The 27,317-nt window shown below is 48.9% G+C and overlaps 1 protein-coding gene across 1 annotated transcript in view; it reads left to right on the top strand.

The window, feature by feature from the left end:
- The window catches only part of ATP8B4 (ATPase phospholipid transporting 8B4 (putative)), a 3,731,093-nt gene that overhangs the window by 3,384,123 nt on the left and 319,653 nt on the right, over positions 1 to 27,317 (top strand). Inside the window, exon 23 of the mRNA XM_085644229.1 lies at positions 19,167 to 19,250. Within this exon, the coding sequence (XP_085500355.1) occupies positions 19,167 to 19,250 (84 nt within the window). The remainder of the gene's footprint in view (positions 1 to 19,166; positions 19,251 to 27,317) is intronic.

Here is a 27,317-nt window from a genome sequence, read left to right as displayed (position 1 = left end):
GACACATGTGTCGCACATGCACACATGTGCAAAGTGTGAAGGGGAAGTGTGCCACGTAGTGCCCCATCACACATGACGTGTAAACAGCTCATCACACATCTATTGTGCCACAACATGAGGAGACATGTGCCACATCACTGCCTGACACACCTAGGCCTTGCACATGAAGGAATGCACTGACAATGACTTGATGAACAGCCTTGTGCGTGTCTGACACCTCCATTCCTTTCGTGTGCGCCTCCTATCACCAGTGTAAGCAGTGAAACGCAGTACACACGCTCTGAGGGCGTGTGTAGGGCCCGTACTCACGCATGTATGGGCCGTACACGCGTGAGTACGTGCCTATCACTATCGTTGGGGGTACCGTAGGCCCTAGTGATATGGCACGTACTCACGCGTGTACGGGTCGTACACGCGTGAGTACGTGCCTATCACTATCGTTGGGGGTACCGTAGGGCCTAGTGATAGGCACGTACTCACGCGTGTACGGGCTGTACACACGTGAGTACTTGCCTATCACTATCGTTGGAGGTACCGTAGGGCCTAGTGATAGGCACGTACTCACGCGTGTACGGGCCGTACACGCGTGAGTACGTGCCTATCACTATCGTACACGCGTGAGTACGGCCCGTATCACTGTAGTGATGGTGCCCTAGGGGTACGTGTGAAAAGCGCCGTACATGTGAGGATTTAAGAATTACAATGGGGGGACATGAGGGACAAGTATTAGGGCCTAAATGCATGCTGGTTGTCATGGATACCGAGTTTCAAGTTCAAAATTTTACATCATGTGATCTGGAAAAATCAGTTGGCCACATTTAACATTGTTGCAAAGTGGTTGTTGACTTGACATGATGCTGCAAAATCGAAAGATGCAAAGGCTGTCACTGGTGTATGTTTAAAGGGATTGGAGGAAACGTAGGATGCAAATGAGTCTGACCAATCACTCTGTACTCATGTAAATGAAATAGGCCAGCAAGGCAGATATAAGGCAGGCAGAACCCATGAGAGGGCACTTGCCTGCACAACATGTCAGTCGATACCACTGCTGCTGTATTGTCTCCCTCTGGCACCATGTCAAGGACTGTGGAGAGGGCCCAGCCTTTCACCCAGGAGGAGAACGAGGCCCTGCTGGATGTGATCCTCCCACAGTACCCCATGCTGTATGGTTGACCAGGGGAGCAGGTGAGTGCTGACTCCAGTACCTTTGCCTGTGCACCTTTATTGTGTCTGTCACTTCTGGCATTGTGGCCAGGTGTGACAGACATGCAATGTTGGGTGGAGTGGGTCCCGGGGGGGGATGGCTTATGTCTCTCATGCAGGGCTTGATGTAGTTCATGTGTGCACTCCTCACTTGCATTGTGCTTACTGTGACATTCACTGCATAGTGCATGGCACATTCCGCCAGTCAAATCCTCTTGGGCATTCTTGTTCTATTGTCCTGCGGTGATTCAGTGGTCACCCCGGTGTGACAGGTGACTGCACCCACAGATGTGTGTGAGAGTTGAGTGGAGCTGTGGTGAGAGTGGTGAGAGTGTCCAAATGATATGTACGCCCCCTGGACATTGATGTGTGTGAATGTTTCTTGTCATGTGGATGAGTGTCTATGTGGAGTGTTGCACCACAGCTGCATGGAGGAGGCAACTGCTCAATCCATCTGATGTGTGAAGTAAGCTGGGCTGTGTGTCTGACTTGCTGAGCTAGCCCCACACCTGTGACCCCCCCTGGCAAGTGGCACAAGTGCAGAGTGAGGTTTGCATCCGCTGTTGCCAATGGCAGGTGATTGATGTGTGCCTGTGTGTGTCTGTGTACTCTGCTGAGGTTTCGTCAGTGGCCTGGGGCATGTGACTTCTTTGCGGTGCTGTCCATCAGCCTTGTGTTGCTTGGGATGCACAGTGTGTGCCATGATCAGGGATTGGTTCACACCCCTCATGCCACCTGTGTACTTACTATGCCATGTAGTGCATTGCTGCGTCCCCAGTGGAAAAAGTCCCTATGACTAAGGTGCTATTACTTGCCAGCATACTATGCCCTGTTCTACAAATCTAAGATGTTCAACTGTGTGTCTCTGTGACATGGTGCAGGTGTAGTGATGTTGTCCCACTTTGTCATCCACACAGGTATCCCCCTCCCACAAGGGGAAGATCTGGAAGATCTGGAAGGACGCCGTCAAGGCCGTGCAATCGGCGGAGGGTCGCAGTCGGCGCCTGCCACAAGTGAGGAAGAGATGGCAGGACATCCGGTGCTGGACCTGGAGGATCGCCCGGGTCATGCTGAAGGAAGAGGCTCCTTGCAAGCATGGCAGGCGCCGGCGCCTGACCCACCAGATGCGGTGTGTCCTGGCAGTGGTCTTCCCTGACCTGGATAGGCAGATACAGGAGTTACAGCAGCAGGAAGTTGGTAGGTACATGTGTGTTTGTTGTGTGTCGCCAGCTTTTGTTGCTGCTCAGTCGCCTGGAGACACTGCCAGGGTATATATGTGCAGTGCATATCCTGTTCCCCCACAGTCAACCTGTGCTGTTCTTCCTCCCTTCCCCTCCTTGACATGTGTTACCTGGTCTGTGTGTGATCACTATTGCACATGGTCATCTAGGCTGCCAGTTTATCAAGGTGCACACTGCTTTCAGCATCATGTGTGGGGGTGGTCTGCCTGTGCCCTGTCCTGTACAGTCATTAGGGGGTGCATATTTGCTGCCACTGATGCTGAGTCCCAACATAGGAGTGTGAGGTTTCAAATGAACAGACTTGCTGCATGCATTACCAATGTTGTGGCCTCAAACATGATTTGCATGAGTGAGATATATGCATAGTGCCGGGACAGTTGCTCCTGTAACAGTCAGCTCATTCCAGGACCATGGAGCAGTGTGCACACTACAGTCCCCTGTCACAGCCTGCCCTCCTACTCATGTGTGTCATCCAACACTGTGCACATTCACTGTGGGTTCATAATGGCTCTGCCTCTGTGGCATTGTTCCCTGGCCTAGGTAGTAGTTTTCACATGTGTGATACATTTGCCCACTGGACAGGGATACAGCAGTTTGCTAGTGCATACTCACACTGGGCAGTGCCTGTGTGGCTATTCACAACAATCTGTTGATGTTTATTTGTGACCAATATGTTTTGCCAGCCCTACAAGGTGATGTCGTGTTAATGAAGCTAGTTTACAAGCACAGTTTTTGTAACCCTGAATAAGAGCTTTCACTTCTTGATTGGTATCAGTCACATTGACTCAGGTATGGGTGGGTGTGCGCGGGATGGGCGTACATGTTCAGCCCTGATGTTTCATTGCCAGTTCTGACTTGTGTGTGATGATTCACAGTACAGAAAGTCATCGTGCAGTGCCCCGTGATGTTGGCCAGTGCTTGCTGTTGGTGCTTCATTGCCTGTGTCAGTTCTTGGCAATCATGTATCCTGCTTGGACATTTTTGGCACCTGTGTGTGGTTCAGATGCTACACAGTTGTGACTTTGTGTGCTGACATCTGTAGGTACATTCTGGCTTGCCATGAGGGGGAAACCACAGTACAGCTAGGCTTTTTTGCTAAACAATTGCAGGCCCATTAGCTTATGCATTGTCCTGGGTGTGGACATGTGTGCCACTCCAGATGACAGTCAGTAGGTCATATGTGTAGCCAACTGTGTGATCAGGTGACGGATAGCCATGTGACAAATGACATTATTCAAGTTATTACTCTGGGAAAATGTCCATTGGCACTCACTACACCTGTCAACATGTCTCAATGTTTCATATGCTTGACCTTGTTGTTTAGTTGTGAAGGACAATGATGTGCCTGCATGACAGATGTCTCCCAAGGAAGTGCACAAGACACCACCTTTACACTTTCCAGGGACACGCTGGCACATTTTAAAGTAAGGCACAGTTTGGACAACACTTGTTTGGAGTTCATACATATACATGTTCCCACAGTGTGCTAGCATTTGGGTTAGTCCTTGGTTGTTGCTGATACCAAATTACGAGTGTTAAGTCATCCAGCCACCCTGGTGCCATGTATATGTACTTACTGCTACGCCATTTCTGCCCAACAGTGGCTGATTTGAATGAGTCTGGCAGCTCAGACAATGACTGTGTACATGTAGTTTGGTGTGCACCTCCTTGTGTGACTTCTGCTATACAGACACATGTGTGTTTTGTTCACAGAGTGCCACATTCACACATGCTAGACATGTCCATTTTGTAAAGGGTTGTGATTCTCCAGGAGTCACAATGTATTTATTTGGGGTGTCAAAAGTACTCACAGGTCTCTGAGTGTGGGGACACCTTCTGCATTGGCATGTGGTATTTGGCCTTGGGTGCGACAATACTGTTTGTTTCCCAGTGAACAAGAGGTGGCATGCCTTCATAGTCTTGCTGTGCTCAACTGATCCCAGACACTAGCTTCTCATGATCTTGTGATTTCAAGTTATTTCCTGTTGGGTCCTAATTTTCATTGTTTGCAAGTGGCATGGTGCGTCAACCAACTGGGGAGTGCAGGGCTTACATAGGTGGGGAGTATCCTAGATGTTACTCCTGATGCCTTTCCTGATATGCACTGTTGCCTATTTTGTTTGGACTCATGTGTCAGATGTATACAGGTGACTGATTTTTTCCTGTCTCTTCACCTTGCCCACAGCATCATCGGAGGACACCGAGGGAGACACCGGCACGGCTGTGGAGTCGGTGGAATCTAGTGGCACGAAGGGTTTTGGGAGTGAGGCGGAGGACCTGCCCAGTACCAACACAGACTACGAGGCAGACGGGTCCGAGGCTGAGCTCCCAGAGGGGGCAGAGGCTGCTCCCAGAGCTGAAAGCAGCAGTACATCTCTCGCCGCCCCCTCCATTCCCATCACCGCCCTCCCACTTGCTCGGGTCCCTTCTGTCCGTGCTAGGCCACACCGTGTCTCCTTCGTGCCAGGCACCGCACCCCCTGCCCCTGTCCCCCCTGCTGCCCTCACTGCCGAGTCTGTGGACATTCAGCGGCAGTTGCAAGTTGGGCAGACATCGATCCTGACTGTCCTCCATGGCCACACCAGACTGCTGACCCAGATGGTGTTGTATATGGAGGGCATGTCTGCCCAACGGATGTTGCTGAGGTCCCTGGACTCGTCACTGACGGCAGTAGCGAGTCACCTGCAGTGCTGCCTCCCCCCCACTACCCCTGGCCCATCCACAAGTCCAACACCTATGCCTGTCCCAAGCACACCAAGACATCCACACACACGCACCCCACCAGACACAAGCAGCACACCACCACGTAAGGGCAAGCGCACACCTCCTGACACGCACACTCAGGGGGTAGCAGGCACACCCACTGGGTCTGGGGCACACAGACAGGCAGGCACGCAGCCACAGTCCTCATCCACATGACTCACTCCCCAGTCCCTCCGATGTCACTCCCCTTGGCTCCCCTGCCCCAGATTCGGAGAAGGAGGCTTACTTTGCTGGGCTGGGCCTCAGTCCCTCTAGTTCACCTGGACGCAAACGGTCACGGCACTCCACGGGTAGGGGAGTTAAGTCCCCCAGCCCGTCCACCACCTCCCCCAGTAGCGCTGCAACCCATCCCTCCGACACCCCCCCTCCTTGGGGCCTGTTGTTTCTCCAGGTGCAGGGGAGACGCTTGAAGAACTGGCTGACATGTGCAGCGCTGAGCTCGCCTCCACCTTTGGCGCTGCCCCACCCCCTGTGGTGGAGTTGTCCATCCCTGCACCCACAACACCTACCCTTCCCCCTCCTGTCCCTGCGGTGCCTGGTACTTCCCCACATGATGCCCCCTCCCCAGTCGACGAAACACTCTTGTGATGTGCAGGCAAGCTAGGGGAGACGCATGGCCATGTGTCCCCCCCCAGGACTGATGACATGGACTGGCCATTGGCCTTTGTGAATAGTATTGTTTACACATTATTATTTTCATGCTGAATAAAGCATTTTCTTTTTCTTTGGAAAAGTCTTGCATTTCAGGTATTGATGTTGATGCTGATGCTACAGGAGTTGGGGTTGTGGGCATGTATTATGTTTCAGGGAAATGTTGTGGTCTGCTGCTCATGGGGTGGAAGCTGGTATCTGCGTGCCATCACGCGATCTCTGCAAAGATTCTTTGTCGTGTATGCTCTTTGTGTTTGGAGACATTGTCCCAAGGGGTGTTCCTTCCTCTGTGGCACCTGACATCTCCCCTGCAGAGAGTTGCACAATTGTTGTGTTGCCCTGTGTCTACATGTCCTTTGTTGGTGATGGATCCCTTCAACTCTGGCCATGCCTGCTCAGCAATGTGTCCGGCTGCATCGTCTGTGCCATCCTTGGTACTCACTGTACTTGTGTATAGAGTATTTTGCCATGCCTTCATGGATAAATGGTCCCTTTTCCGCACAATGCATGTGTGTAATCCCAGCCTAGTACACATATGGTACTTGTTCTGCTGGGTATTTGCACACCTGACTCACAATTGTGGGCATTGTATCTGTGGGAACTCCACACTATTCCTTCCATGACAGACAACATCTTGGTGGCTAGCCCAGCACCAGAACATTCCTATCAGTCCTGGGATGTGCGTGACAGTGTGTGTTCTCTTTGGTTCTCTTAGTTTGTTAGGCAGTGACATGACTAGACAGTCTTGTGGCATGATCTCAGTGTGTGTATTGTGCTGCATCTGCCAGGGGTGGGTATGCATTGGTTATTTGTCCTCACACCCACATGTGGTGTATCATGCAGTGGGGGTAAGACCTCCTTCCTCCTGGGAGTGGGACACTGCTGTCAGTGATGTGTTGTTATGGCACTATCATCATTGTCCTAAGTTAGGGATAAGTACATTCACCCATGGAGCTGTGGTCATCTGATAATGATGTACACCCCCCCATGTCTCTGTCCACTGCTGGGAGTCCTCTGCACCCACTCCTCATATGTCTGGGCACTGCTGGGAGTGATAGGCACCCACCCCTCATATGTCTGGGCACTACTGGGAGTGATAGGCACACACCCCTCATATGTCTGGGCACTGCTGGGAGTGATAGGCACACACCCCTCATATGTCTGGGCACTGCTGGGAGTGATAGGCACCCACCCCTCATATGTCTGGGCACTGCTGGGGGGTCCTCTGCACCCACCCCCATGTCTCTGTCCTCTGCTGGGAGTCCTCTGCACTCACCCCTCATATGTCTGGGCACTGCTGGGAGTGATAGGCACACACCCCTCATATGTCTGGGCACTGCTGGGAGTGATAGGCACCCACCCCTCATATGTCTGGGCACTGCTGGGGGTCCTCTGCACCCACCCCTCATATGTCTGGGCACTGCTAGGAGTGATAGGCACCCACCCCTCATATGTCTGGGAACTTCTGGGAGTGATAGGCACCCACCCCTCATATGTCTGGGCACTGCTGGGGGTCCTCTGCACCCACCCCTCATATGTCTGGACACTGCTGGGAGTGATAGGCACCCATCCCTCATATGTCTGGGCACTGCTGGGAGTGATAGACACCCACCCCTCATATGTCTGGTCACTGCTGGGAGTGATAGGCACCCACCCCTCATATGTCTGGGCACTGCTGGGAGTACTGCTGGGGGTCCTCTGCACCCACCCCTCATATGTCTGGGCACTGCTGGGGGTCCTTTGCACCCACCCCCATGTCTCTGTCCACTGCTGGGAGTCCTCTTCACCCACCCCTCATATGTCTGGGCACTGCTGGGAGTGATAGGCACACACCCCTCATATGTCTGGGCACTGCTGGGAGTGATAGGCACCCACCCCTCATATGTCTGGGCACTGCTGGGGGTCCTCTGCACCCACCCCCATGTCTCTGTCCACTGCTGGGAGACCTATGCACCCACCCCTCAAATGTCTGAGCACTGCTGGGAGTGATAGGCACACACCCCTCATATGTCTGGACACTGCTGGGAGTGATAGGCACCCACCCCTCATATGTCTGGGCACTGCTGGGGGTCCTCTGCACCCACCCCTCATATGTCTGGGCACTGCTGGGGGTCCTCTGCACCCACCCCTCATATGTCTGGGCACTGCTGGGGGTCCTCTGCACCCACCCCTCATATGTCTGGGCACTGCTGGGAGTGATAGGCACACACCCCTCATATGTCTGGGCACTGCTGGGAGTGATAGGCACCCACCCCTCATATGTCTGGGCACTGCTGGGGGTCCTCTGCACCCACCCCTCATATGTCTGGGCACTGCTGGGGGTCCTCTGCACCCACCCCTCATATGTCTGGGCACTGCTGGGGGTCCACTGCACCCACCCCTCATATGTCTGCGCACTGCTGGGAGTGATAGGCACACACCCCTCATATGTCTGGGCACTGCTGGGAGTCCTCTGCACCCACCCCTCATATGTCTGGGCACTGCTGGAAGTGATAGGCACCCACCCCTCATATGTCTGGGCACTGCTGGGAGTGATAGGCACACACCCCTCATATGTCTGGGCACTGCTGGGAGTGATAGGCACCCACCCCTCATATATCTGGGCACTGCTGGGGGTCCTCTGCACCCACCCCCATGTCTCTGTCCACTGCTGGGAGTCCTCTGCACCCACCCCTCAAATGTCTGGGCACTGCTGGGAGTGATAGGCACCCACCCACCCACCTGCGCCCTTGCTGTGGTACACTGCTGTCCTGGGCATACACCACCCCCAATTTACAGCTGATGTGCTGCACCAAGCCGTACACCTACATCCGTGGCGTGTGTACGCCTTGTATCTATAATGTATTGGGGCTGTAGGGGTACGCGTGTACGGACCGTACCCATGCTCTGGGGGCGTGGGTACGGTCCGTACACGCGTACTTCTACATCACCACTGCAATGGTGGTACGGCCCGTACCCATGCTCTGGGGGCGTGGGTACGGGCCGTACAACCATTGTGGCAGTGACGTAGGGGTACGCGTGATACGGCCCGTACCCACGCTCTGGGGAGCGTGGGTATGGGCCGTACCACCACTGTAGTGGTGATGTAGGGGTACGCGTGTACGGACCGTACCCACGCTCTGGGGGCGTGGGTACGGTCCGTACACGCGTACACCTACATCACCACTGCAATGGTGGTACGGCCCGTACCACCATTGTGGCGGTGACGTAGGGGTACGCGTGGTACGACCCGTACCCACGCTGTGGTGGCGTGGGTCCGGGCCGTACCACCATAGTGGCGGTGACATAGGGGTACGCGTGGTACAGCCCGTACCCACGCTCTGGGGGCGTGGGTACGGTCCGTACACGCGTACGCCTACATCACCACTACAATGGTGGTACGGGCCGTACCCACGCTCTGGGGGGAGTGGGTACGTCCCGTACCACCATTGTGGTGGTGACGGGTACGCGTCCACTTCCGTTGTGGCAGGACGTGGGATTGGTGGACACGCCCCCCGAAGTGACCAGACCATGGAGGTAATTAATGTGCAGGATGTATTAGTATTTTTTGGGGTGTGGGTTATGTTTCCTGCCCCTTGCACACCCCCCACCCTTGGCCCCTGAGGGTTGTTCTGACCTTCTGCGGCGTCTGCGTCGGTTTCTGAACACGAGGTCGTAGGCTATGAGGGCCGGGATGACGTGTAGGTTGGGGTCCATCGCTGTCCGTCGCGTACCGGTGCTCCTTCTTCGCGTCGTCCTCAATTTCCCAGCAGTTTTTGGCTCCCGTAAAAAATGCTGCGTGCGGAGTGACGTCGGCACGAATCGTACTTGCTGGTCCGTAGAACGCTGCCTGACTCCGTCCGGACGTCGCGTATGCGCCGTCCAGAATCAGATTTGTATGTATTTTTTTGCCGGTCGGTGTTTTTTCCGACTCGTACGGAAATGGTATTTCTGTGCGAATCGTACTTGCGAGTTTGTAAGGTGTTTTTCCCGGGTGCGAGTCGGACGGAAGAAACGCTCCGTACGACCATTCGTACCCGGGTTTTACCGGATCGGAATCGGCACCTTAGTAAGTTTAAAAAATATTTTTTCAAATACATATATCTTCATAAAAAGATGATCAATGAATAAAATAAATTCTATTGAAAATAAATTAGAATTTCTTTTAGTATCCAAGTAAATCTAATTTGGAAACAGAAATATATAATGTTAGTAATCTAAATTCAAGATGTAACTATTTTTTTAAATTATGATACATATTTTGAATGTGTTCAACCATTGTAAATAATACATGATAAATTGTAAAAAAATATATTTTTAAAATACGGAATATACCAAAAATCATGTTAATTTGAAAATGAAACAATTATTAAAAGAAAGTAATTTATTAAAAAAAATCTACTTTTAAACATCTTTTACAAAACTTCCAGATTGAAGAGACATATAGAGCCATATGTACAAAGGCATTTTCCATTTCCTAAAAGTGTGATTCGCTATTGCAGGCCATTTCGGAATGTACGAAAGTAATTTTTGGTAGTCCAAAATGCGGTTACTATCGGGTAGAAAACACATTTTGGAAAACGCAACATAGGAAATCTCAAATGGGGATTTTCGAATAGCAATTCGCTAACACCATGTACGAAATATATCCTATTTGCGAATAGTCGCAAAATGGCGATTTAGTAAATGCAATTAACATCAATCTCAATCAGGCGCTAACCACGTGCAAACCAAAAAAAAGTCACCCAAAATGCATCTGGCTCTTTCAGGATGGCAGCTTTGCATGCCCTGGCAAAGAGGATGAGGGGTTTGGCTGGTAGGCAGTAAAGAAGGAGGTGACAGGATGTTATATTTAGGGTGATGGTTATCCTTTTTGAACTGCTAATCAAGGAAAACGGATGAGCACCACCTTGTACAGGGAAGATCTGGCAATACAATCTAGAATGGGGACCATATTAGTGTGGAATGGATAGAAGCCTAACCACATCCACCTTCTCAAGAAAATAGCATTGCCCTTGAATGGGAGGCACAAGAAGGGAAGAAGAATTTTTGACATCCTGCCCTTCATCAATTTGGCCTCCGATCCTTGAAACCCCTGTGCTCCCCTTTCAGATTCCTCTCATCCACGTGTCTCAAGAACACATGTGGAGCAACCCACTTCAGCAGGAAACCTTTGAGGATGCAGTGGGCATGCCAGTGCCAGCAAACAATCCTGATTCAAGCAGATTGGGATTCCTCTGTGCCTGCCATGTGCAAGAACCTTCCCAAGAGAGGCAGAGTACATGAGAGATTTGCTGCTGTTCAGTCTGCTGATGCAGGTGCAGATGTCGACTTCACCACTTCAGCATGAGCAAACCACTCTCCAATGAGTTCCATTTGCAGGTGTAACAGTGGTTGTCCCACACTGGTTTGGGCTGACCATATTTTTTTTTCTTTTTTTAAACAAACTTTATTGATTTTTCTTTTACATTCAGTACATCTACTATCCTCAGATAAACATTTCATTACCTTCTGACTTAGTGTTGTACAATATTTAAATACATGTGCTACTTAGCATATCACTGCATTTTGACAGGTGTTGATTGACATGCATGTATCCAGTGCAACATATCTTTTTGAACAATTTGCGAATTTGAGAGGAAAGTTGTTAACTAATGACAACTGGTCTTCCACCCTCGCCCTTCCCACCCCGTTCTGGCAACTTTTCAATGTATATGTGTAGTTTCATCCTAATCCGTCAAACCGGATGTCTCTAACTGTATTGTGCGTGGTTCCCAGCTCACCCTGTCATAAACTGCACGCATAGTGTACCAACTATGCAGTGGTCTATTGTGTTTCCGGGGTACATGTTATGGAATCGAGGTTCGTGCCTTTAAAAGGTTCTAGCATGATATCCCACTCCATGGATATCTTGTTTTTCTACAGTCCCCTAATCTCCTCTTGGGGTATTGCAGCACTCTCAGCATCACCCCATCTCAGCATTTCACTGTGCCATATGTCGGTAGAAGAGGTTTTGCAGACTTCCATCTCATAGTTATGGAACATTTGGCTATGATTAGGGCAAAGTCCAGAAATCTGAACTGGGCTTTCTGCGTGGTCGTGCATTTAATAGACACTCGGCTATTGAGTTCTCAATGCATAGGTGTGTGGCTGCCTCCGTGTGCTGATAAACCTCCCCCCAGAATCCTGGCAGGCGAGGACATGACCATAACATGTGGGCTAAGTCTGCCTCCGCCAGTTGGCAACGGGGGCAGTATTGTTGTGTATTTGGGAACGTACGCTGTAGGTGGCATAGCATGAGGTAGGCCCTATGGAGACCCATGCATTGAATACATTTAAATTTTGCATTTAGAGTCACTTTTAGGGGTATTCCAAAATATCAGCGCCCATTTCCTATTGGATAAGTCCCGACCAATATCGTCTATCCATTTGGCTCATAGTTTGGTGAGTGGCATCGAAGCGTGCTCTTGGAAGCCTATGTATAACCATTTGATGAGTTGATGCCCCTTCCCCATGTAGCATAGGGTTTTAATTAATTTGTGTGTCTGTGATTCCTCTCTTTAGGGGGCCCAGTGTTTTCTTACATATTGCGATACCGCGGCATGCAGCAGGTATAGGTGTTTGGCACCCCAGTTTCCCTTACAAAATTCTCATGGTCCATTAAAATTCCGTCATTGAATAGTGCCCCTACGTGCCAACCCCTCCATCAGACCAGACCCCCATCCTGTGCTAAGAATTGGGATCCCTAGTAGTGGAATGTTCAGTGCGTATGGGGGGCAACTAGACGTGTATTGCAGTGCTTTCTTCCAGCACAGTAGTGCTGTATGTAGCAGAAGTGGCACATTCGGGGCATGGTATAACTGATCTCTTGCAGGTTGCGGCCTGCATTCCAGTAGAACAGCCATTGTAGTTGGCACGCATAATTGTATGCTCTAAGATCCAGCACCCCTACCCCCTCCTGCTTGCCCCTATATGCAGTTTTTTAAGGGTACGGCCCAAAGCTAATCTCCTCGAGACGGGTATGTTCTCGGAAAAAGAAGGCATTTGATTTTGCTTCATTAATGGTGAGGCCTGATATGCGTTCGAACCAGGAGTAGATTCTGGGGATTTGTTCTAGCACTCCCATGAGGTTTCATGCATAAATAATTATGTCATCCGCATATGCAAATATGAAGTGTGTGGAGTTGCCGATCGTTATTCCGTGTTGATTAGACTCCTGACGAAGCTTAAGTGCCAGTGGCTCCAGCGCGAGTACAAATAGCAGTCGGGACAAAGGCACCCCTGCCGCGTGCCCCTGCGAACCGGATACTCATGCGATATATGTCCACCTGTGCGGACTCTCGCAGTGGGGGCCTTGTATAGCAGACGCAACCATCGGAGGTACTCGGGTGATAGGCCGAATTTCCCTATTGCCTTAAACATGTATTCCCATGTGACACAACCAGCATATACATAATGCTCAGGGGTAGTTGCCATGATGTGAAGCAATCTCCTAATATTTAAGGGCGTGCTGCGCGCTGGCTGAAACCCAAATTGGTCTAAATGTATAAGCTTACTTAAGGAGGGAAGGAGCCTATTCACAAGGATTTTACTTAGTATTTTATACTCTGTCACCAACAGTGATAACAGTCGATACCCCGATATGTCGGACATATCCCTCCCCGGCTTGGGAAGGGAAACTACTAAAGCCTGTGTCGTAGTAGCGGGGAGATGAACTGGTTTAGTGACCTGCTATATAGGTTCTCCAAATGGGGAATTAAAGCCTCAGCGTAGGTATCGAAAAACTCCACTGGTAAGCCATCGAGCCCCCACCCCTTGTTTCGTGGGAGCCCCTTGATGGCAGCTTTTATATCGGCTCTTGTGATGGGCCTGCTAAAGACTTTTGTGCTTCTGCAGTGAGCCAAGGGTCGGGTAAATCAGCTAAGAATACGTCTATTTGCGTGGTATCCAGTGGGCTTTGTTCACCGTAGAGTGTTGTGTAATATGTACAGAAGGCGTTGTTTATATCCTGCTCAATGTTTACTATGTCTCCCCCTGGTGTGGTAATTTCATTAATTATATTAGTTGGGGGGGTCATCTCTTAGTATCCTGGCCAGCAATGTCTCCGATTTGTCTGCTTCTGTATGCTTTAACTGGGTATATGCCCTATGATCTATAACCCGGAAAGTCTCTAACAGCTCTGCATGTTCGATACGTGCCTCTTGCATGGGAGCCTGTTTCGCAGGGTCGCTCACCTCTTCCTGTTCTAACCCATTCATTTTGCTCTCTACCGCTTGCAGGCTTTTATGTACCTATTGCCTTGCACCCACCGTAGTGCTGATCGCAGTACCTCAAATAACTGCGTTGAGCGCATCCCATTCAATTAAGATCGAAGATGCAGCATTGTCATTCTCTAAGAAGTAGTTTGTGATGGTAGTGGGCAGGGTGGAGTGAATAATTTAGGATCCTGGCTAACAGTTGTCTCGGTGGGGCACCCACCTTGGGTCTTCCAGTGGGAATCCTGTGGACCCTTTTCACACAGAAGTATTCGGATAATCCGCCTGGGGCCACATCCTCACAGAACCATTGTTACATAAAGTTGACGGCGTTGGAACCCTCACTGCGTTCCGGAAGTCCGATAACGCGTTCGTTGTTCGCCAGGCTTTACCTTCTGCATCTTCAACTCTGTCTTGCAGTGACTAGTCTTTGCAATAGCTGAATTTGCTCCTTGTGCTGAGGTAGGATCTCTTCTAGTACAACACTGTTGTCCTTCACTGTGGCTGCAAGTTTAGTATGATCAGCCTTAAGCAGCGTGAAACCGGAAGTGAGCAAGCTGATCTGCTACTCTATGGCCTTTCTTGACTCCCTGACCTCTTGTAGTATTAGATCTAGCTTATCCAGAGGTGTCTCTTCATTTGTGGGCGGTATGCAGGTAAGCGAGGGTAGGAACGTAGGGTGTTGCAGCTCTTCTGTATGCTGCGTATTGTTAGCGGATGCCTCCGGTACTTTCCCTTTGAGGCGCCTCATGTCGTCTAGCTGATTCCTCCCCTGTGCCTGCCACTGACACAAAATTAGTGATTCAACCTCTGGCTGCTTTCTGTGTGCGCGCCGTGATTGTCTAGACCGGTTACTATAGAATGGATGTTCGTTTGCGAGTTATAAAGTATAGGCCTCCGTTATTCAGCCCTGCTTCTATGCAGAGTGCGCAGTAAATGACCAGAATCCAGGCTCACCCCTCCGTGGTCTGGTGCAGCCACACCCTCAGTTGCAGTGTTTCTTGTTTCGGGCACGATATGTCCAAGTAATGGTGAGGAAGCCAATAGGAGTCCGATCAGGATCTGCTCACGGCAGACTCTTGCGGTATTCTAAGGGTGTAATCCCGGGTCAACCCCAACTCAGTGTTCCCTGCTAGTGTACTGCATGCTTTCAAGCACAAGGGCGCCAACTCAGTTCCCCATTAGGGTGCGCTCCCCATTGTGGGTTTCTAGCTGCTCTCAATGTATTGCTCAGCATGCGTACCGCAACTGTCCTGTGTTAGGCCTTTATGTCGCTTCTGTCCTCTCCCTACTCGGCACAAGGCCTCACTCTTCACCATGGACTCTAGTCCTGCTGGTACATTCTCCAGTGAGGCCCGCGCATCAGGAGCTGGTGTTGGTTCAGGGCAAATTCTTCCAGGGGTAGCGTCGTCCCCTCCCGCGCTGGCCGGCGCCCTCTCAGCTCTCAGGATCCAGGCACGCCTCACACCTAGTCTCGGGGTTCAGGCACGCTGTGCAAGGCTGCCCGGGGGGGTTGCGCAGCAACCCCCCTAAAAGGGCGGCTGCCTTAGTGCCGCATGATGGCACTGTGGGCAGCCGGTCTAGTTCCTGGCTTGGGCCAGGGAAGACGTCCGGCAAGGAATCTTCCGGCGGAGGGGGGAGGTGAGGGGGCAGGGGTATATAGGCTGTCCTCGCCCCCTCCTCGCCCTCTTGTCCCTCTCGTCTCGCCTTGCCCGCCCCTCCGCTTACCCAGCAGACAGAGGTACTAAGGAGGGGGGGTTACGCTTCTAACATGTTACTTTGTGTTGCAGGAGGAGTTACAGGGCGATCCAGAGTCTGCAGATGCCAAGGGGTACTTCATGCAGCAGCACAGCGTGGTGCTAAGCCAGGATACCCAGGGATGTCTAGAGTTGTCCCCTGGAAGAACTACGGCGCCCCATTAGTCCTACGGGCGGTTGTGGGTCTGAGTTGTGGGGGCGTGAGTAACCACGTGGACTGGTGGTCCACGGATGGGAGGGGGTGGCCCCTCCCAAGATTTGGTATGCACCAAACGGCGACTGCCATGGTGTAATTTAGGCTTATCAGACGGGCAGGCTGCTAGGGGTTGGCCTGCCCTGGGATCGGATCGCCCGTAAGATAACCCACCATGTTTGCATATTGGTTATGCTAATAAACCTGCAGCAATATTTCTCCACTTACAATAAGTGTCGTGTGGTTTATTTATGTATTTACTATGTGTTATGTGACAACAGTTGCCAATATTGGCACTATGCATTCAGTCCTCTCTGGAAACGGAGAGGGGCCAGACAGAAGATGGAGAGAGGCACTATGGGTTGTGCCCCCTTCGATACAGTCCTCCGCGGCACTGCACAGATCGGCAGAAGGCTGAGACCCCATGGAGGGAAGCCCAGGCCCCGCCAAGCCTCACGCAGGGCCTCCCGTATCAGTAGTGCTGGTCCGATCTCATGCCGGTTCGGTCCATCGCGGGGGCCTGCTCAAAATACCAGCAGACACCTCACAAGTGTCCCAACCCCGAGGGGGGGTGCCAGCCTTACACCGCAGCAAGCCGGAGGAAGGGGTTGCCTACACAGGTATTCTCAGGGCCCGGCGCCATTGCCGGGGTTCCGGCCCACAACACCCTCACATGGCCTCTCCCGCAGGCATCTGACTCAGCAGCAGGGGCAGCAGCAAGGGGTGCCCGCCCTTCTCCAGGCTCCCAGCGGGGCTTCGGCGTCTCGTCGGGAGGACCCACTCGACTTAGCGTTGCATTTAGCCGCTCCCGTCTAGTGGGGGGTATCCGTCATGAAGGTCGTGTTTCAGCTTCCTCTCCTCTCCGCGATTATGCCGGCCGCTCAGTCAGCCAGCGGATGTGTCCTGATCTCCCCACGGCTCGATCTTGCAAGGGGGACCTCTATGAGGCACAGTTCACGGCAATGCTGCAGGATAAAGCTGCCCGGGCTCCGGAGCTCCACCAATCTACGTCCGCCATGTTCGGCGGTTAGCCATGCCCCCCTTGGCTGACCATCTTATTGTCCTTTTGTTTTGGGTTCCCTGCAGTTGATGTCAGGGGTGCTAGACTTGAATCTCCTTGCAAGACATTGTTTAGCTGTGGCTTGGGTGTTCCAACCATAATTGACTTTCTCTTTATCTGAAAGCTCTAGGTCCTCGGCATTCTATGTTTGGGTGATTTACTTGTGCTTTTGTCCTGCTCTGAAGCCTTCAGACCTTCATATAGTCTTCATTGTCCTGCTGATTATGATGCTTGGGGTCAGGTTAGTGGCTTGGTACATCTTCATGTACGAACTGTGGTGAGGAACATGAATGTAGAGAGTAATCTCCTTTAGTCAGAGTCCTAATATTCCTCAAAACATTAGTACACGGCTTTGCTGTTGCTATTAGGAAGGGGACTCCCTTTCCTAATAGTGAGTAGCAAAACCTATTTAGCATGTCGCAAATAAATAGCGACTCACTAAATAGGTTTTGTACATGGCCCTGTAGGTTTTTGCATGCGCAAACGGGTTAGAAACCTGTTTGCGCATGCAAAAACAGGTCGGACATCTGGTCCATACTATTCTAACAAACATTGGTGGAAATTGAGTACATTAGAGATGCCAGATTTAGTATTTCAACCCCAATCTAAAAAACATTCGTGAAGATACATACATTGTGCAGGGTCATATTTACTATTCTAACTCCAGTCCAACAAATATTGTTGAAAGTGTCTATATTTGTGTATGGGACAGATTTACCATTCTGACTCCAAGCTAACATTGGAATAAATGTGCATGGGTGTGTGAATGTAGTATTTTATCTCCAACCCAACAAAAATTGGGAAAAGTTCAAACACTGGAGTGGAGTCCGAATTACTGTCGACATCTATTCTAACAAACATTGGGCAACATGCAGACATTGAGGAGGGGTCAGATTTACTGTTCTAGCTCTAGCCCAACAAATATTGGGGAAAGTGATTACATTGGTGGATAAAACTTACTATTGTAACTCCAGTCTAACAAACAATGAAGTAAATGTGAATTTAAGTCATGGTGCAAATCTACTATTTTTACTCCAGTCCGACAAACAATGTGGAAAGTGCATACATGAATGAGCAATTTTACTAATTCCTGTCTAACATTGAGGAAAATGCATACATCTAAGGGCATGGGTTCAGATTCACGATTCAAACTCGAGTCCAACAAACATTTGGGAAAAATGCATACATTGCGCACTGCCAGATTTACTACTCTAACTCTACTTCAACAGATATTGTGAAAAGTGCATACATTGGAGTGGGGTCAAAGTTGCTATTCTAACTCTAATCCAACAAACATTGGGGAAAGTTCATGTACTAGTGGGACATTTTACTATTCTATCTCCAGTCTGACAATGGGGAAAGTGCTTTCATTGTGGGCTGGTGGAACTTTGCTATTTCAACTCCAGTATAATACAAAATAGGGTACGTGCACACATTGAGTGGTTCAGATACATTACACTTAAGTCATGTAAATATACAAGTGATCTGTAGATGTTGGTGCTTAGAAATGAGGGGTGCTTCTTCTTGGCTTTGGTGGGAAACCAGTTATGTCCCTTCCAGCGGATTTGGATGCTGGGAAGGGCAGTGATGTCACTTCCTGCAAAAAATCAGTAAACCAAACTCAGTCTAAACTGTGGCCAAACTACCAAACCAGTGAGAGTACACAAAAACCTATGGCTGTGAGCCAACTGTTTAGAACTATGAAGAAATGTGTGACAATTGTAAAGGTTTATGTGGAAAGTTAATGTATTTATCAAGGTGTAAATTTGTGCTTGCCAGTCAGGCCAGTAATGTTTTTTATAAATTAATATGCTGATTGAAATCAGTTAAGTATTCATTTTTTTCAAGGCAAAGGTCAAAGGTTGACTGCTTTTCTTCCTTTCTTCTAGTAAAAGTCCTATCACAATTTGGAATGTCTTTTTGTAATTAAAAAAATATTATAATAGATAGTCATACTCATTCAAAAAAGTTTTTCCAGATGAAGATGCTTACAGTGCCTTTTGAAACTACATTATAAAAAGAGCCTGTGCAGTAAGTGATTTATTCCTGTCATTTTTCTTTCAGACGGTATATGACCAATGGTTTATTTCGCTTTACAACATTGTTTACACTTCACTTCCTGTCCTAGCAATGGGATTGTTTGATCAGGTAAGCATATAATTGTAATTCTAATTGAAAGGTTCAATGAGTGTCCAAAACAAAATTACATTTTAATGAAGGTTGAATGAAAGTTTTATATACAGTTCCGTTGACATTGCCCCTATACATTTTATTTTATTTTTTAATAATTTTCCCCATTGTGAATGAAATGTGTTTTGTGAGGAAACACCCCTTTTTGCGTGGTCACTTTAATTCTTTTCTAATTTTTTTGCTGGTTTTTAGACTTTGCATTTTAGGGCACTGCTGTCTAGAGTCACTGCATAAGCTTTTATCCCTATAACATGGTTAAATTGGCTTCTCCCTAACTGACGTATTTAACGTGCCAAAAACTCCATATTATATGGTATAGAAAATGTATCCAGAGCATAGAAGTTAAATGCCACCTGTAGAATGTAGCACCTATTTTACCACCAACAGAGTGGGCCTGGAAAACATGGCTGCAAGCCTACCATGGTATGTTCCCCCCTGTGACCAGAACCAAAACAGCATTGACATTGTCACCGGTCAGACTGTAACCCACACATGTGAAAAGTCAATGTATATATTATACACTTTAATTATCTATAAGTTTTTATTTGAATCAACTTGATACTCCTTTGAAATACTTATTTCTATATTTTAAAATAATCCAATTGAATGGTGAAGCCGGATTTGTAATAAATATATAGAACATTTAACTTTTGGGAAGTTCCCTTTACCCTGCCTGAAGCTGCTAGAGGCTATTTCACATTAGCTCTCCAGCAACTACCCAGCCTGTACTTGTTGTGAATGAGGTGTGAGAACTGCTCCTAAAGCGGGGTCACTGGCCTGGGAGGGAGAGGGTATGTTTTTCCTCATATAGTAAGACTAGCTGGGGTAGGCCTAGGAACTTAATTAACTTCAAAGGGGCTTGTCCTGTCACAACCAAAGCTTAGGTGACACCTGAAAAGGCTCCAACCTGTGTACCTCTTGTCATATGAGCACTGTTAGAAATGGGGGTCTCTAGTTGGCAGAGGTAGGTACCTTTGTCCAAATAGGGACCCTTTGCTTCAAGTCAGTGTAAGGGGATACATACTTTAGATAACCCCTGCTCACCCCCTAGGCAGCTTGGAAGACTTATCCCAAAGACAATGTGTAAAGTGTAAAGTATTTGTACTCAAAACACACAGTAATACAGTGATAACATCCAAAATTGACACCACACCAGATTAGAAAATTAAAGTATCTTTATCTAAACTCAACAAGACCAAAACAACAAAAATCCAACATACATGTAATAAGAATATGACTTTCCAAAGGTTTAAAGTAACTGGGTCCATAGAAAACTATGGATGCGTGATTTTACACAAAGTACCAGTAGATGTGCCAAAATTCACAAGGCCAAACAGCCGCAGAGATGGGAAGCGTCGAGAAACAAAGAGATGCGTCAGTTCCTTAGTCCATGGAGAGGCGATGTCACAGTTCTGCTGCACGCAGGAGAAGTGATGCAAGTTCTTCAAGTTTTTTCCTGCTCCAAAAATCAGGAACAACCTCCAGAGGCCCACAACTGGAATAGGCACCTCCTGGCAGGTCAGAAATCTCACCAGAAGTGTTCAGGGGAGCTGGGGTGAAGTCTTTGTGTCCCTGATACTTCAGATCAGGAGGCCAGCACACACAGGCCCTTGGAGATCTTCTTCAAGCAGGTTCACAGCAAAGTTCCAGTCTTTGTCCTTTCCTTGGCAAACACAGCAACTGCAGGCCAACCCAACATAGCACACAGCAAAAGGGCAGTACTCCTCCTCACAGCTCTTCAGCTCTTCTCCTTTACAAATGTTCCTCTTGAGTCCAGAAGTAATCTAAACTTCTGGGGTTTAAGGTCAACTACTTTTACCATATGTTGTCTTTGTTCTATTTGTGCAAGGGTCTCTGAGCCCAGTCCAAACCAGTTCTGTCCTCACTGGTGCCGGATGACCAAAGAGGGTGGAGACAGCATTGTGCAAGGGAGACGGGCCCTATTCAGGTGCAAGGAAATCTCCTCCCACTATTCTAAATGCAACTAAGACCCATTCAGCTCAGCTCTGAGTCATTCAGGAAGGGCCGGGCACACCTCAACCCCCCCAGTGGCTGTCTACAGTGAATGCACACCCCAACCTCTGTCAATCCAAAACCAGACAGTCAATCCACAAACAGGCAGAGGCACACAGAATGGTTAAACACGAAAATGCCTAATTTCTGAAAATGGCATTTTCAAACACAGAATTTAAAAACCATCTTTACTGAAAGATGTGTTAATAAATCCTGATTTCCGAGAGCCTAAACTTTATTTCTCCATCTTGCCTGAGTGGGAGGCTATACTTGTAAGATTTTACTAAGTATTTCCCATTCTATCCTATGTGGCAGATAGCCTTTCAATAGTGAAAAAACAAAATTGGCAGTATTTTAATATCAGGTCATGTCACACACACCAGTGAATACCTTTCACATACACTGCACCCTGCCCATGTGGGTACCTTGGGCCTACCATATGGGTGCTTTACATGTAAGAAAAGGGATGGTTGGGGCCTGGCAAGTTGGTGCACCCGCCAGGTAGACCTGGTAGTTTAGAACTGCGCACAAACACACTGCAGTATCAGGTCTTAGATACCTTTTCAGAGCTACTCATGTGGGTGGCACAATCAGGGCTGCAGACCCACTAGTAATGTTGGATTTACAGGCCCTGGCACACTGAATGCACTTTGCTAGGGACTTAACAGTAAATTAAATATGCCAATCCGGGAGAACCGATTGTAATAACAATTTACACAGAGAGCATATGCACTTTAGCACTGATTATCAGTGGTAAAGTGCCCAGAGTTCTATAGCCAACAACAACAGGTCAGGAACAAATAGGAGGAAGAAGCAAAAGGTTTGGGGATAACCCTGCAAAAAGGGTCAAGTCCAACAGGCACCAAACCCAGTGAAATGAAAGCTACTGGTTTGGATGACTACAGAGGAGGGGACTGCACATTACCCTGGCCACACTTCTGGGTAGACATATTGGAGGTTATACAGTGAAGTAATCAATTGCACAAAATAGTTGCCCAGTCCCATTCATCTAAGTACCTCCTGCATGCATGGCCGCTCCAGTGGGTTGTACACTTTTCAACAGCAAGCAAAATGGTGGTAGCTGGCAGGTTTGGATCCATTTGATGTAGTACAGCTATCAGTGTATGCCAATTAAAGGCGGTGGATCTTTGCCGGAAAAATCTGGATTGTTGCAGCCTCTGAGCCAAAATTTGGCACGAATATTGCATTGAGCATTGACTGGGATTATGAACTGGTTACACACGTATGGAGATTATAACTTCTAACATTGATGACAGTAATTTCCCCCTGAGAAGGACTACCTTTTAAAATTCTAGCAGCCTAAGGGCCAAAATCATCTGAGAACTCCTCATAAAATTCTACTGGAAGGCTGTCAACCCCAGGAACCTTACTGCGTGCAAGACTGGCTAGATCTCTCTTAACTTCTTCAACTGTTAAGGAGTAAAAAACATTTTTTGTGTCACCCCCGCAATACAGGCAAGTGCAGCATCATAGCCAGCTATTTCACCAACAGTTGGGCTAGACAAGATGCTTATAAGCATTCAAAATGCTGCCAAAACACACCTAGAATAAGAAAGGGTGATGTTGTAACCAGACCATTATCCATACATATAATTGATACCTGTGTGGCATCATTACACGTTTTCACACCCCATGCTAATGTTTACCTTGATCTATCCCTTTTTCCAAGCACTCTGGCGTGTGCATTTTTACTGAGATAAAGGACCTCACAATCTGCAATCTGTATCTTGTAACTTTATAACTTTATAATGGTGACTCTATCCGTACTTCATTTATTCTCAAGTCACTTAAGTTTCCACTCCAACATTTCCAATTGTGTGCACAGTGATCTCAAGATACTAGACCCTTTAGAAGTGCATATGTCCCTGATAAATGCCCTAAAGGACTCCCATAAAATCCCCATCTCACATCGACCCCTCATTCAGTATAAAGTATCCCACAGTGGCAGAATGAAAAACTGAATCTTGTTACTCAGACCCCTTCAATCTCTTTCAATAAAGCGTTACAGTTGACGGGAATTATCAAACAAAAGGACAGAGTTCACGACTAAATATTTATCTCCTGAATGTTCGCCATGGATTGTGAGGCTAGCTTTAAGTCAAAAGAGAGCTTGCATCATTCACTGATGAGTAATAATTGTATTCCTGAGCCAATGAGTGCAAAGCCCTCCAAACAACTACTAGATCATAGTTGCATAATGGTTGAATCACCTCTCTATTTTCTCTCGAGAGCTGTGTATGAGCATCATTCACGCTAGCCAGACGTGAGGGGAGCGTCAGGTTAAAATTGTTTGCCCCAAGAGCCTCGCAATGTCTGCAAACTTGTTATATTTTAGCACAGAAACTCTGGTGTATCAATATTAGGACCATATATATTTACTAGTATGCACTGTTGAAACTCAAAGCTCCCAACCACTATCACAGGTCGCCCCTATGTGTCCTCCACCTCCTCCCACAGGGTGAAATTTGTAGCCCTGTGAATAAAAGTCACCGCCCCTCTGAAATACATGGAGTACAATAAAAAATATCTATATTGCCTCCAAGTAGAGGTGAAGAAAGAACGAGGTAGCAGTGAAATGTGTGTCTCTTAGAGAAGGGCTACTTCAAGCAAGAACTTGAAACAGGCTATTAATTTTGCGCAACTGTTAGAAATGGGGGTCTCTAGTTGGCAATGGCTGGCCACTGTCCAAGTAGGGACCCTTCTTCCTAAGTCAGAGTAAGCGGGCTACACCCTTTGATAACCCCTGCCCAACCCCATGGTAACGTAGCACGAGCAGTTAGGCTTATCTCAGAGGCAGTGTGTGAAGCATTTATGACCATACACAGTAACACAGTGAAGAACACTACAAAGGGACACCATACAAGTAGTTATAAAAAAATAAGTGTCTTTATATATAGACTTAACACAAGACCAATAACAGTAAAAAGCCACAATACTAGAAAATAGGGTTACTCTTGAAATGCTGCAAAAATAGTTCAAAGTGTGTAAAGAGGAGTTCAGTTCAAAGCAGTGGTCTCTGCGACCCTTTTACTTTCAAATTACCTGGATTCTGTAGCAAAACAACCAAAATGTCACAAAGGAGCTGTAGCGATGATTTTCATCACGCGAGACCAGCGATGCGTTGAATCCTTGCCGCAAGGGAGGATGATGCGCTAATCTGCAGAAGCGTGTGGGACAAAGCGACAAACTTCTCCACGCTAAGCCGGCGATGCTTTGAAATCCTTGCTGCGAGGGAGGATGATGCGCTGAGCCTGTTGCGTGTGCGATCTTGTTGTGATGAAAAGAAATGGTGCTCGCGAGGGAGCGACGATCCGGGTGCGATGCGATGAAAATGGCGGACGCCCGGCGTCCGCGCTGCGATGTCATGAAGTGATGAACTCAATGCGATGATCTTTGGTTAGCGAGCACTTGGAGGCCCGCAAACATGCGATGCGATAATCTTTGGGTTAGTGAGCAGTTGGCAGCCCGCAAACGTGCGATGCGATGATTTCCGGTAGCGAGCCCTCAGCGGCAGCAGGGCGATGATTTTTCGTACGAGCTTCAGCTGCAGCGGTTCGCAAACGGGCGTTAGCGACGATTTTCAGCACTCTCTTCTCTGTAGTAGAACTAGAGGCCCTGGAACTCACAGGAGTCTCACCTGCAGATAGAAATCCTCGCTGGGAGAAAACAGGATGCTGGTGGTGGAGTCTGATGTACCTGAGACTCCAGCAGGAGGCTAGCTCTCTTCTAGGCCTTGGGTGATTGCTTTAGCAAGTTGAAATAAAGTTCTCTTCAAAGTCCTTTTCCTCTTCTTCCAAGTCCAGTGAAAACTACTGCAGGTCAATCCAAGAAACAGCGCACAAACACAAGGACAGTCACCTCCTGCAGATTCCTTCAGTTACACGGACAGAGGTTCTTCATGTTGTCCAGGAGCAATACAAATTGTAGGGGTTTCAGCACAGATATTTATACCCCCAAAGTCTTTGTTCTCAGAAGCTACAAGTCACTGAACCCGGCCAGAACCAGTTCTGCCCAGTCCTGGAGCACTTTGTTTACCAGGCTGCATCCTTCCTTTCAGAAAGAGGGGGTCTGCCATCAGACGCACAGTAGGAGGTGGAGCCAGCATTGTGGAGGGAAGGCACAGCCCTATTCAGGTCCCAGGTGCAACTCCTCCCACCCATCTAGATGCAGATCTCTCTATTCACCACTGGGACACCTCACCCTGTCTCTGGCATTCCCCAGCCCTGTCACTCCAAAACCAGAAAGCCAATACACATAACAGCAGAGCACACTGGAAGGCTTAGGCAAGAAAATACCTACTTTCTAAAAGTGGTATTTTCAAACACAGAATATAAAAATAAACTTCACTAAAAGATGTATTTTAATATACTGAGCTCCGGCATGCTACATTTGTTTTTCTACCATGTTCCTGGGGTCAGTTAGGACTATAGAATGTAATAGTCAAACTGCCCATTCTGGCCTATGGAGAACAGGTAGCCTTACAGTAGTGAAAAACGAAATTGGGTGTAATTCACTACCAGGACATGCTACACACATCAGGGCATGTCCTACCTTACACATACAATGCACCCTACCATAGGGATGGCTTACATGATGCCAGGGAAGGTTCAAGGGCTGGGAAGTGGGTGCACTTCACAGCCAAGATGGCAGTTCTGGACTGCACACAGACTCTGCAATGGCAGGTCTGAGACACACTTTACAAGCTGCTTCTGTGGGTGGCGCAAACCAGTGCTGCTGGCCCAACAGCAGTGTTAGAGTCGGGGATCTCTGGTTGGCGCAAGGTTGCCCTTGTGACAAGCAGGAACCCTCTCCTCCACGTCAGGGCGCAGGATAACCCCTCGCGAATGACCCTTGCTCACCCTCTAGGTGCGTGGCGTGAGCAGCCAAGGCGATTCCTCAGGCGTTGTTGGCTAAGCACTTACAATCATACACACAGTAAATACATCAATCCCCCCAGAAACGGACACCAGACTTGGATATATATAAAAATACGCTTCTTTATGTAAAAATAAGGTATATATATCTCAGCAGACTTATCACAAGACCAATAACGTTTTCGCTAGGCCACCAGGTTATAAAGCAGGCAAATGTTCTTTGTTCGTAGCTTCAAATGGATAGTTCGTAGTCTCTTTACTTGTAGTTCCAGTACTCACAGAGATCGGTTCCTGCGAACGGGGAAATAAGGCGTTGCGGGCCCCGAGTCCGATACTGGAACTTCTTTCGTGATGTGGAGAGTCGGCACAGGTCGGGGCGACTCTCAGCTTGGGAAGTGTTCTTGGGTCCTCAATCAGCAGGTGTGGGCACGTAGGCAGGCGCGGCCAGTGACCCTTTAGCACGGCGGTGCAGGAGGGTCTCCACAGCGGGGGCGGCGCGGCCTGAGATGTCCGGGGATAGCGAAGCGGGGTCACAGGGCACGGTCAGTGCAGCTGGATGACCCGGCGTGGATCACAGTCGTCGGACGGCTTCCGGCAGGAGGGGTGATAGCGCGTTCAGCGCACTCCAATGGCAGGCGGTGACAGGGGTGCAGGCGGCCTGGCCCGGGGACAGAGAGCGGCTCCGGACGGAGCGGGGCTCTCACGGGATTGCGGCAGGCGAGCTCCTGAGTGTCACGGCCCTAGGAGGGGCGATGAGGGGCGCAGTCTCTTTTCCAGCGGGATGCCCACACGGCTCGAATTGGAGGATGAGCAAGAAGCACAGAGAACCCACTGTTCCTGGGGTTCAGTTCAGGGGGCAAGCTCAGATCAAGCCCTTGGAGAATGTTCAAGCACAAAGTAGCAAAGTCTTTTCAGTAAGTCTCTTCCTCTCCTTTCTCAGCAAGGCAAGCAGCAGGCCAGCTCCTCCAGCGTCTTCTTCTCCTTCTAGTCGGGCAGAGGTTCTTTGTGGTAAACAGGATTCCGATTTCTTAGGAGCCAGGCTCCTACTTTTATACCATGATTCTTTTGTTCTTTAGCGCCAGGGGGCCTGGGCCTGGCTCAGTCCAGTTCTGGAGCA

This window comes from Triturus cristatus, chromosome 3_1 (genome assembly GCF_964204655.1).
Source record: "Triturus cristatus chromosome 3_1, aTriCri1.1, whole genome shotgun sequence".
Lineage (NCBI taxonomy): Eukaryota > Metazoa > Chordata > Amphibia > Caudata > Salamandridae > Triturus > Triturus cristatus.
Note: the sequence above shows the minus strand (reverse complement) of the source record. Positions and strands in the feature narration are given on the sequence as shown.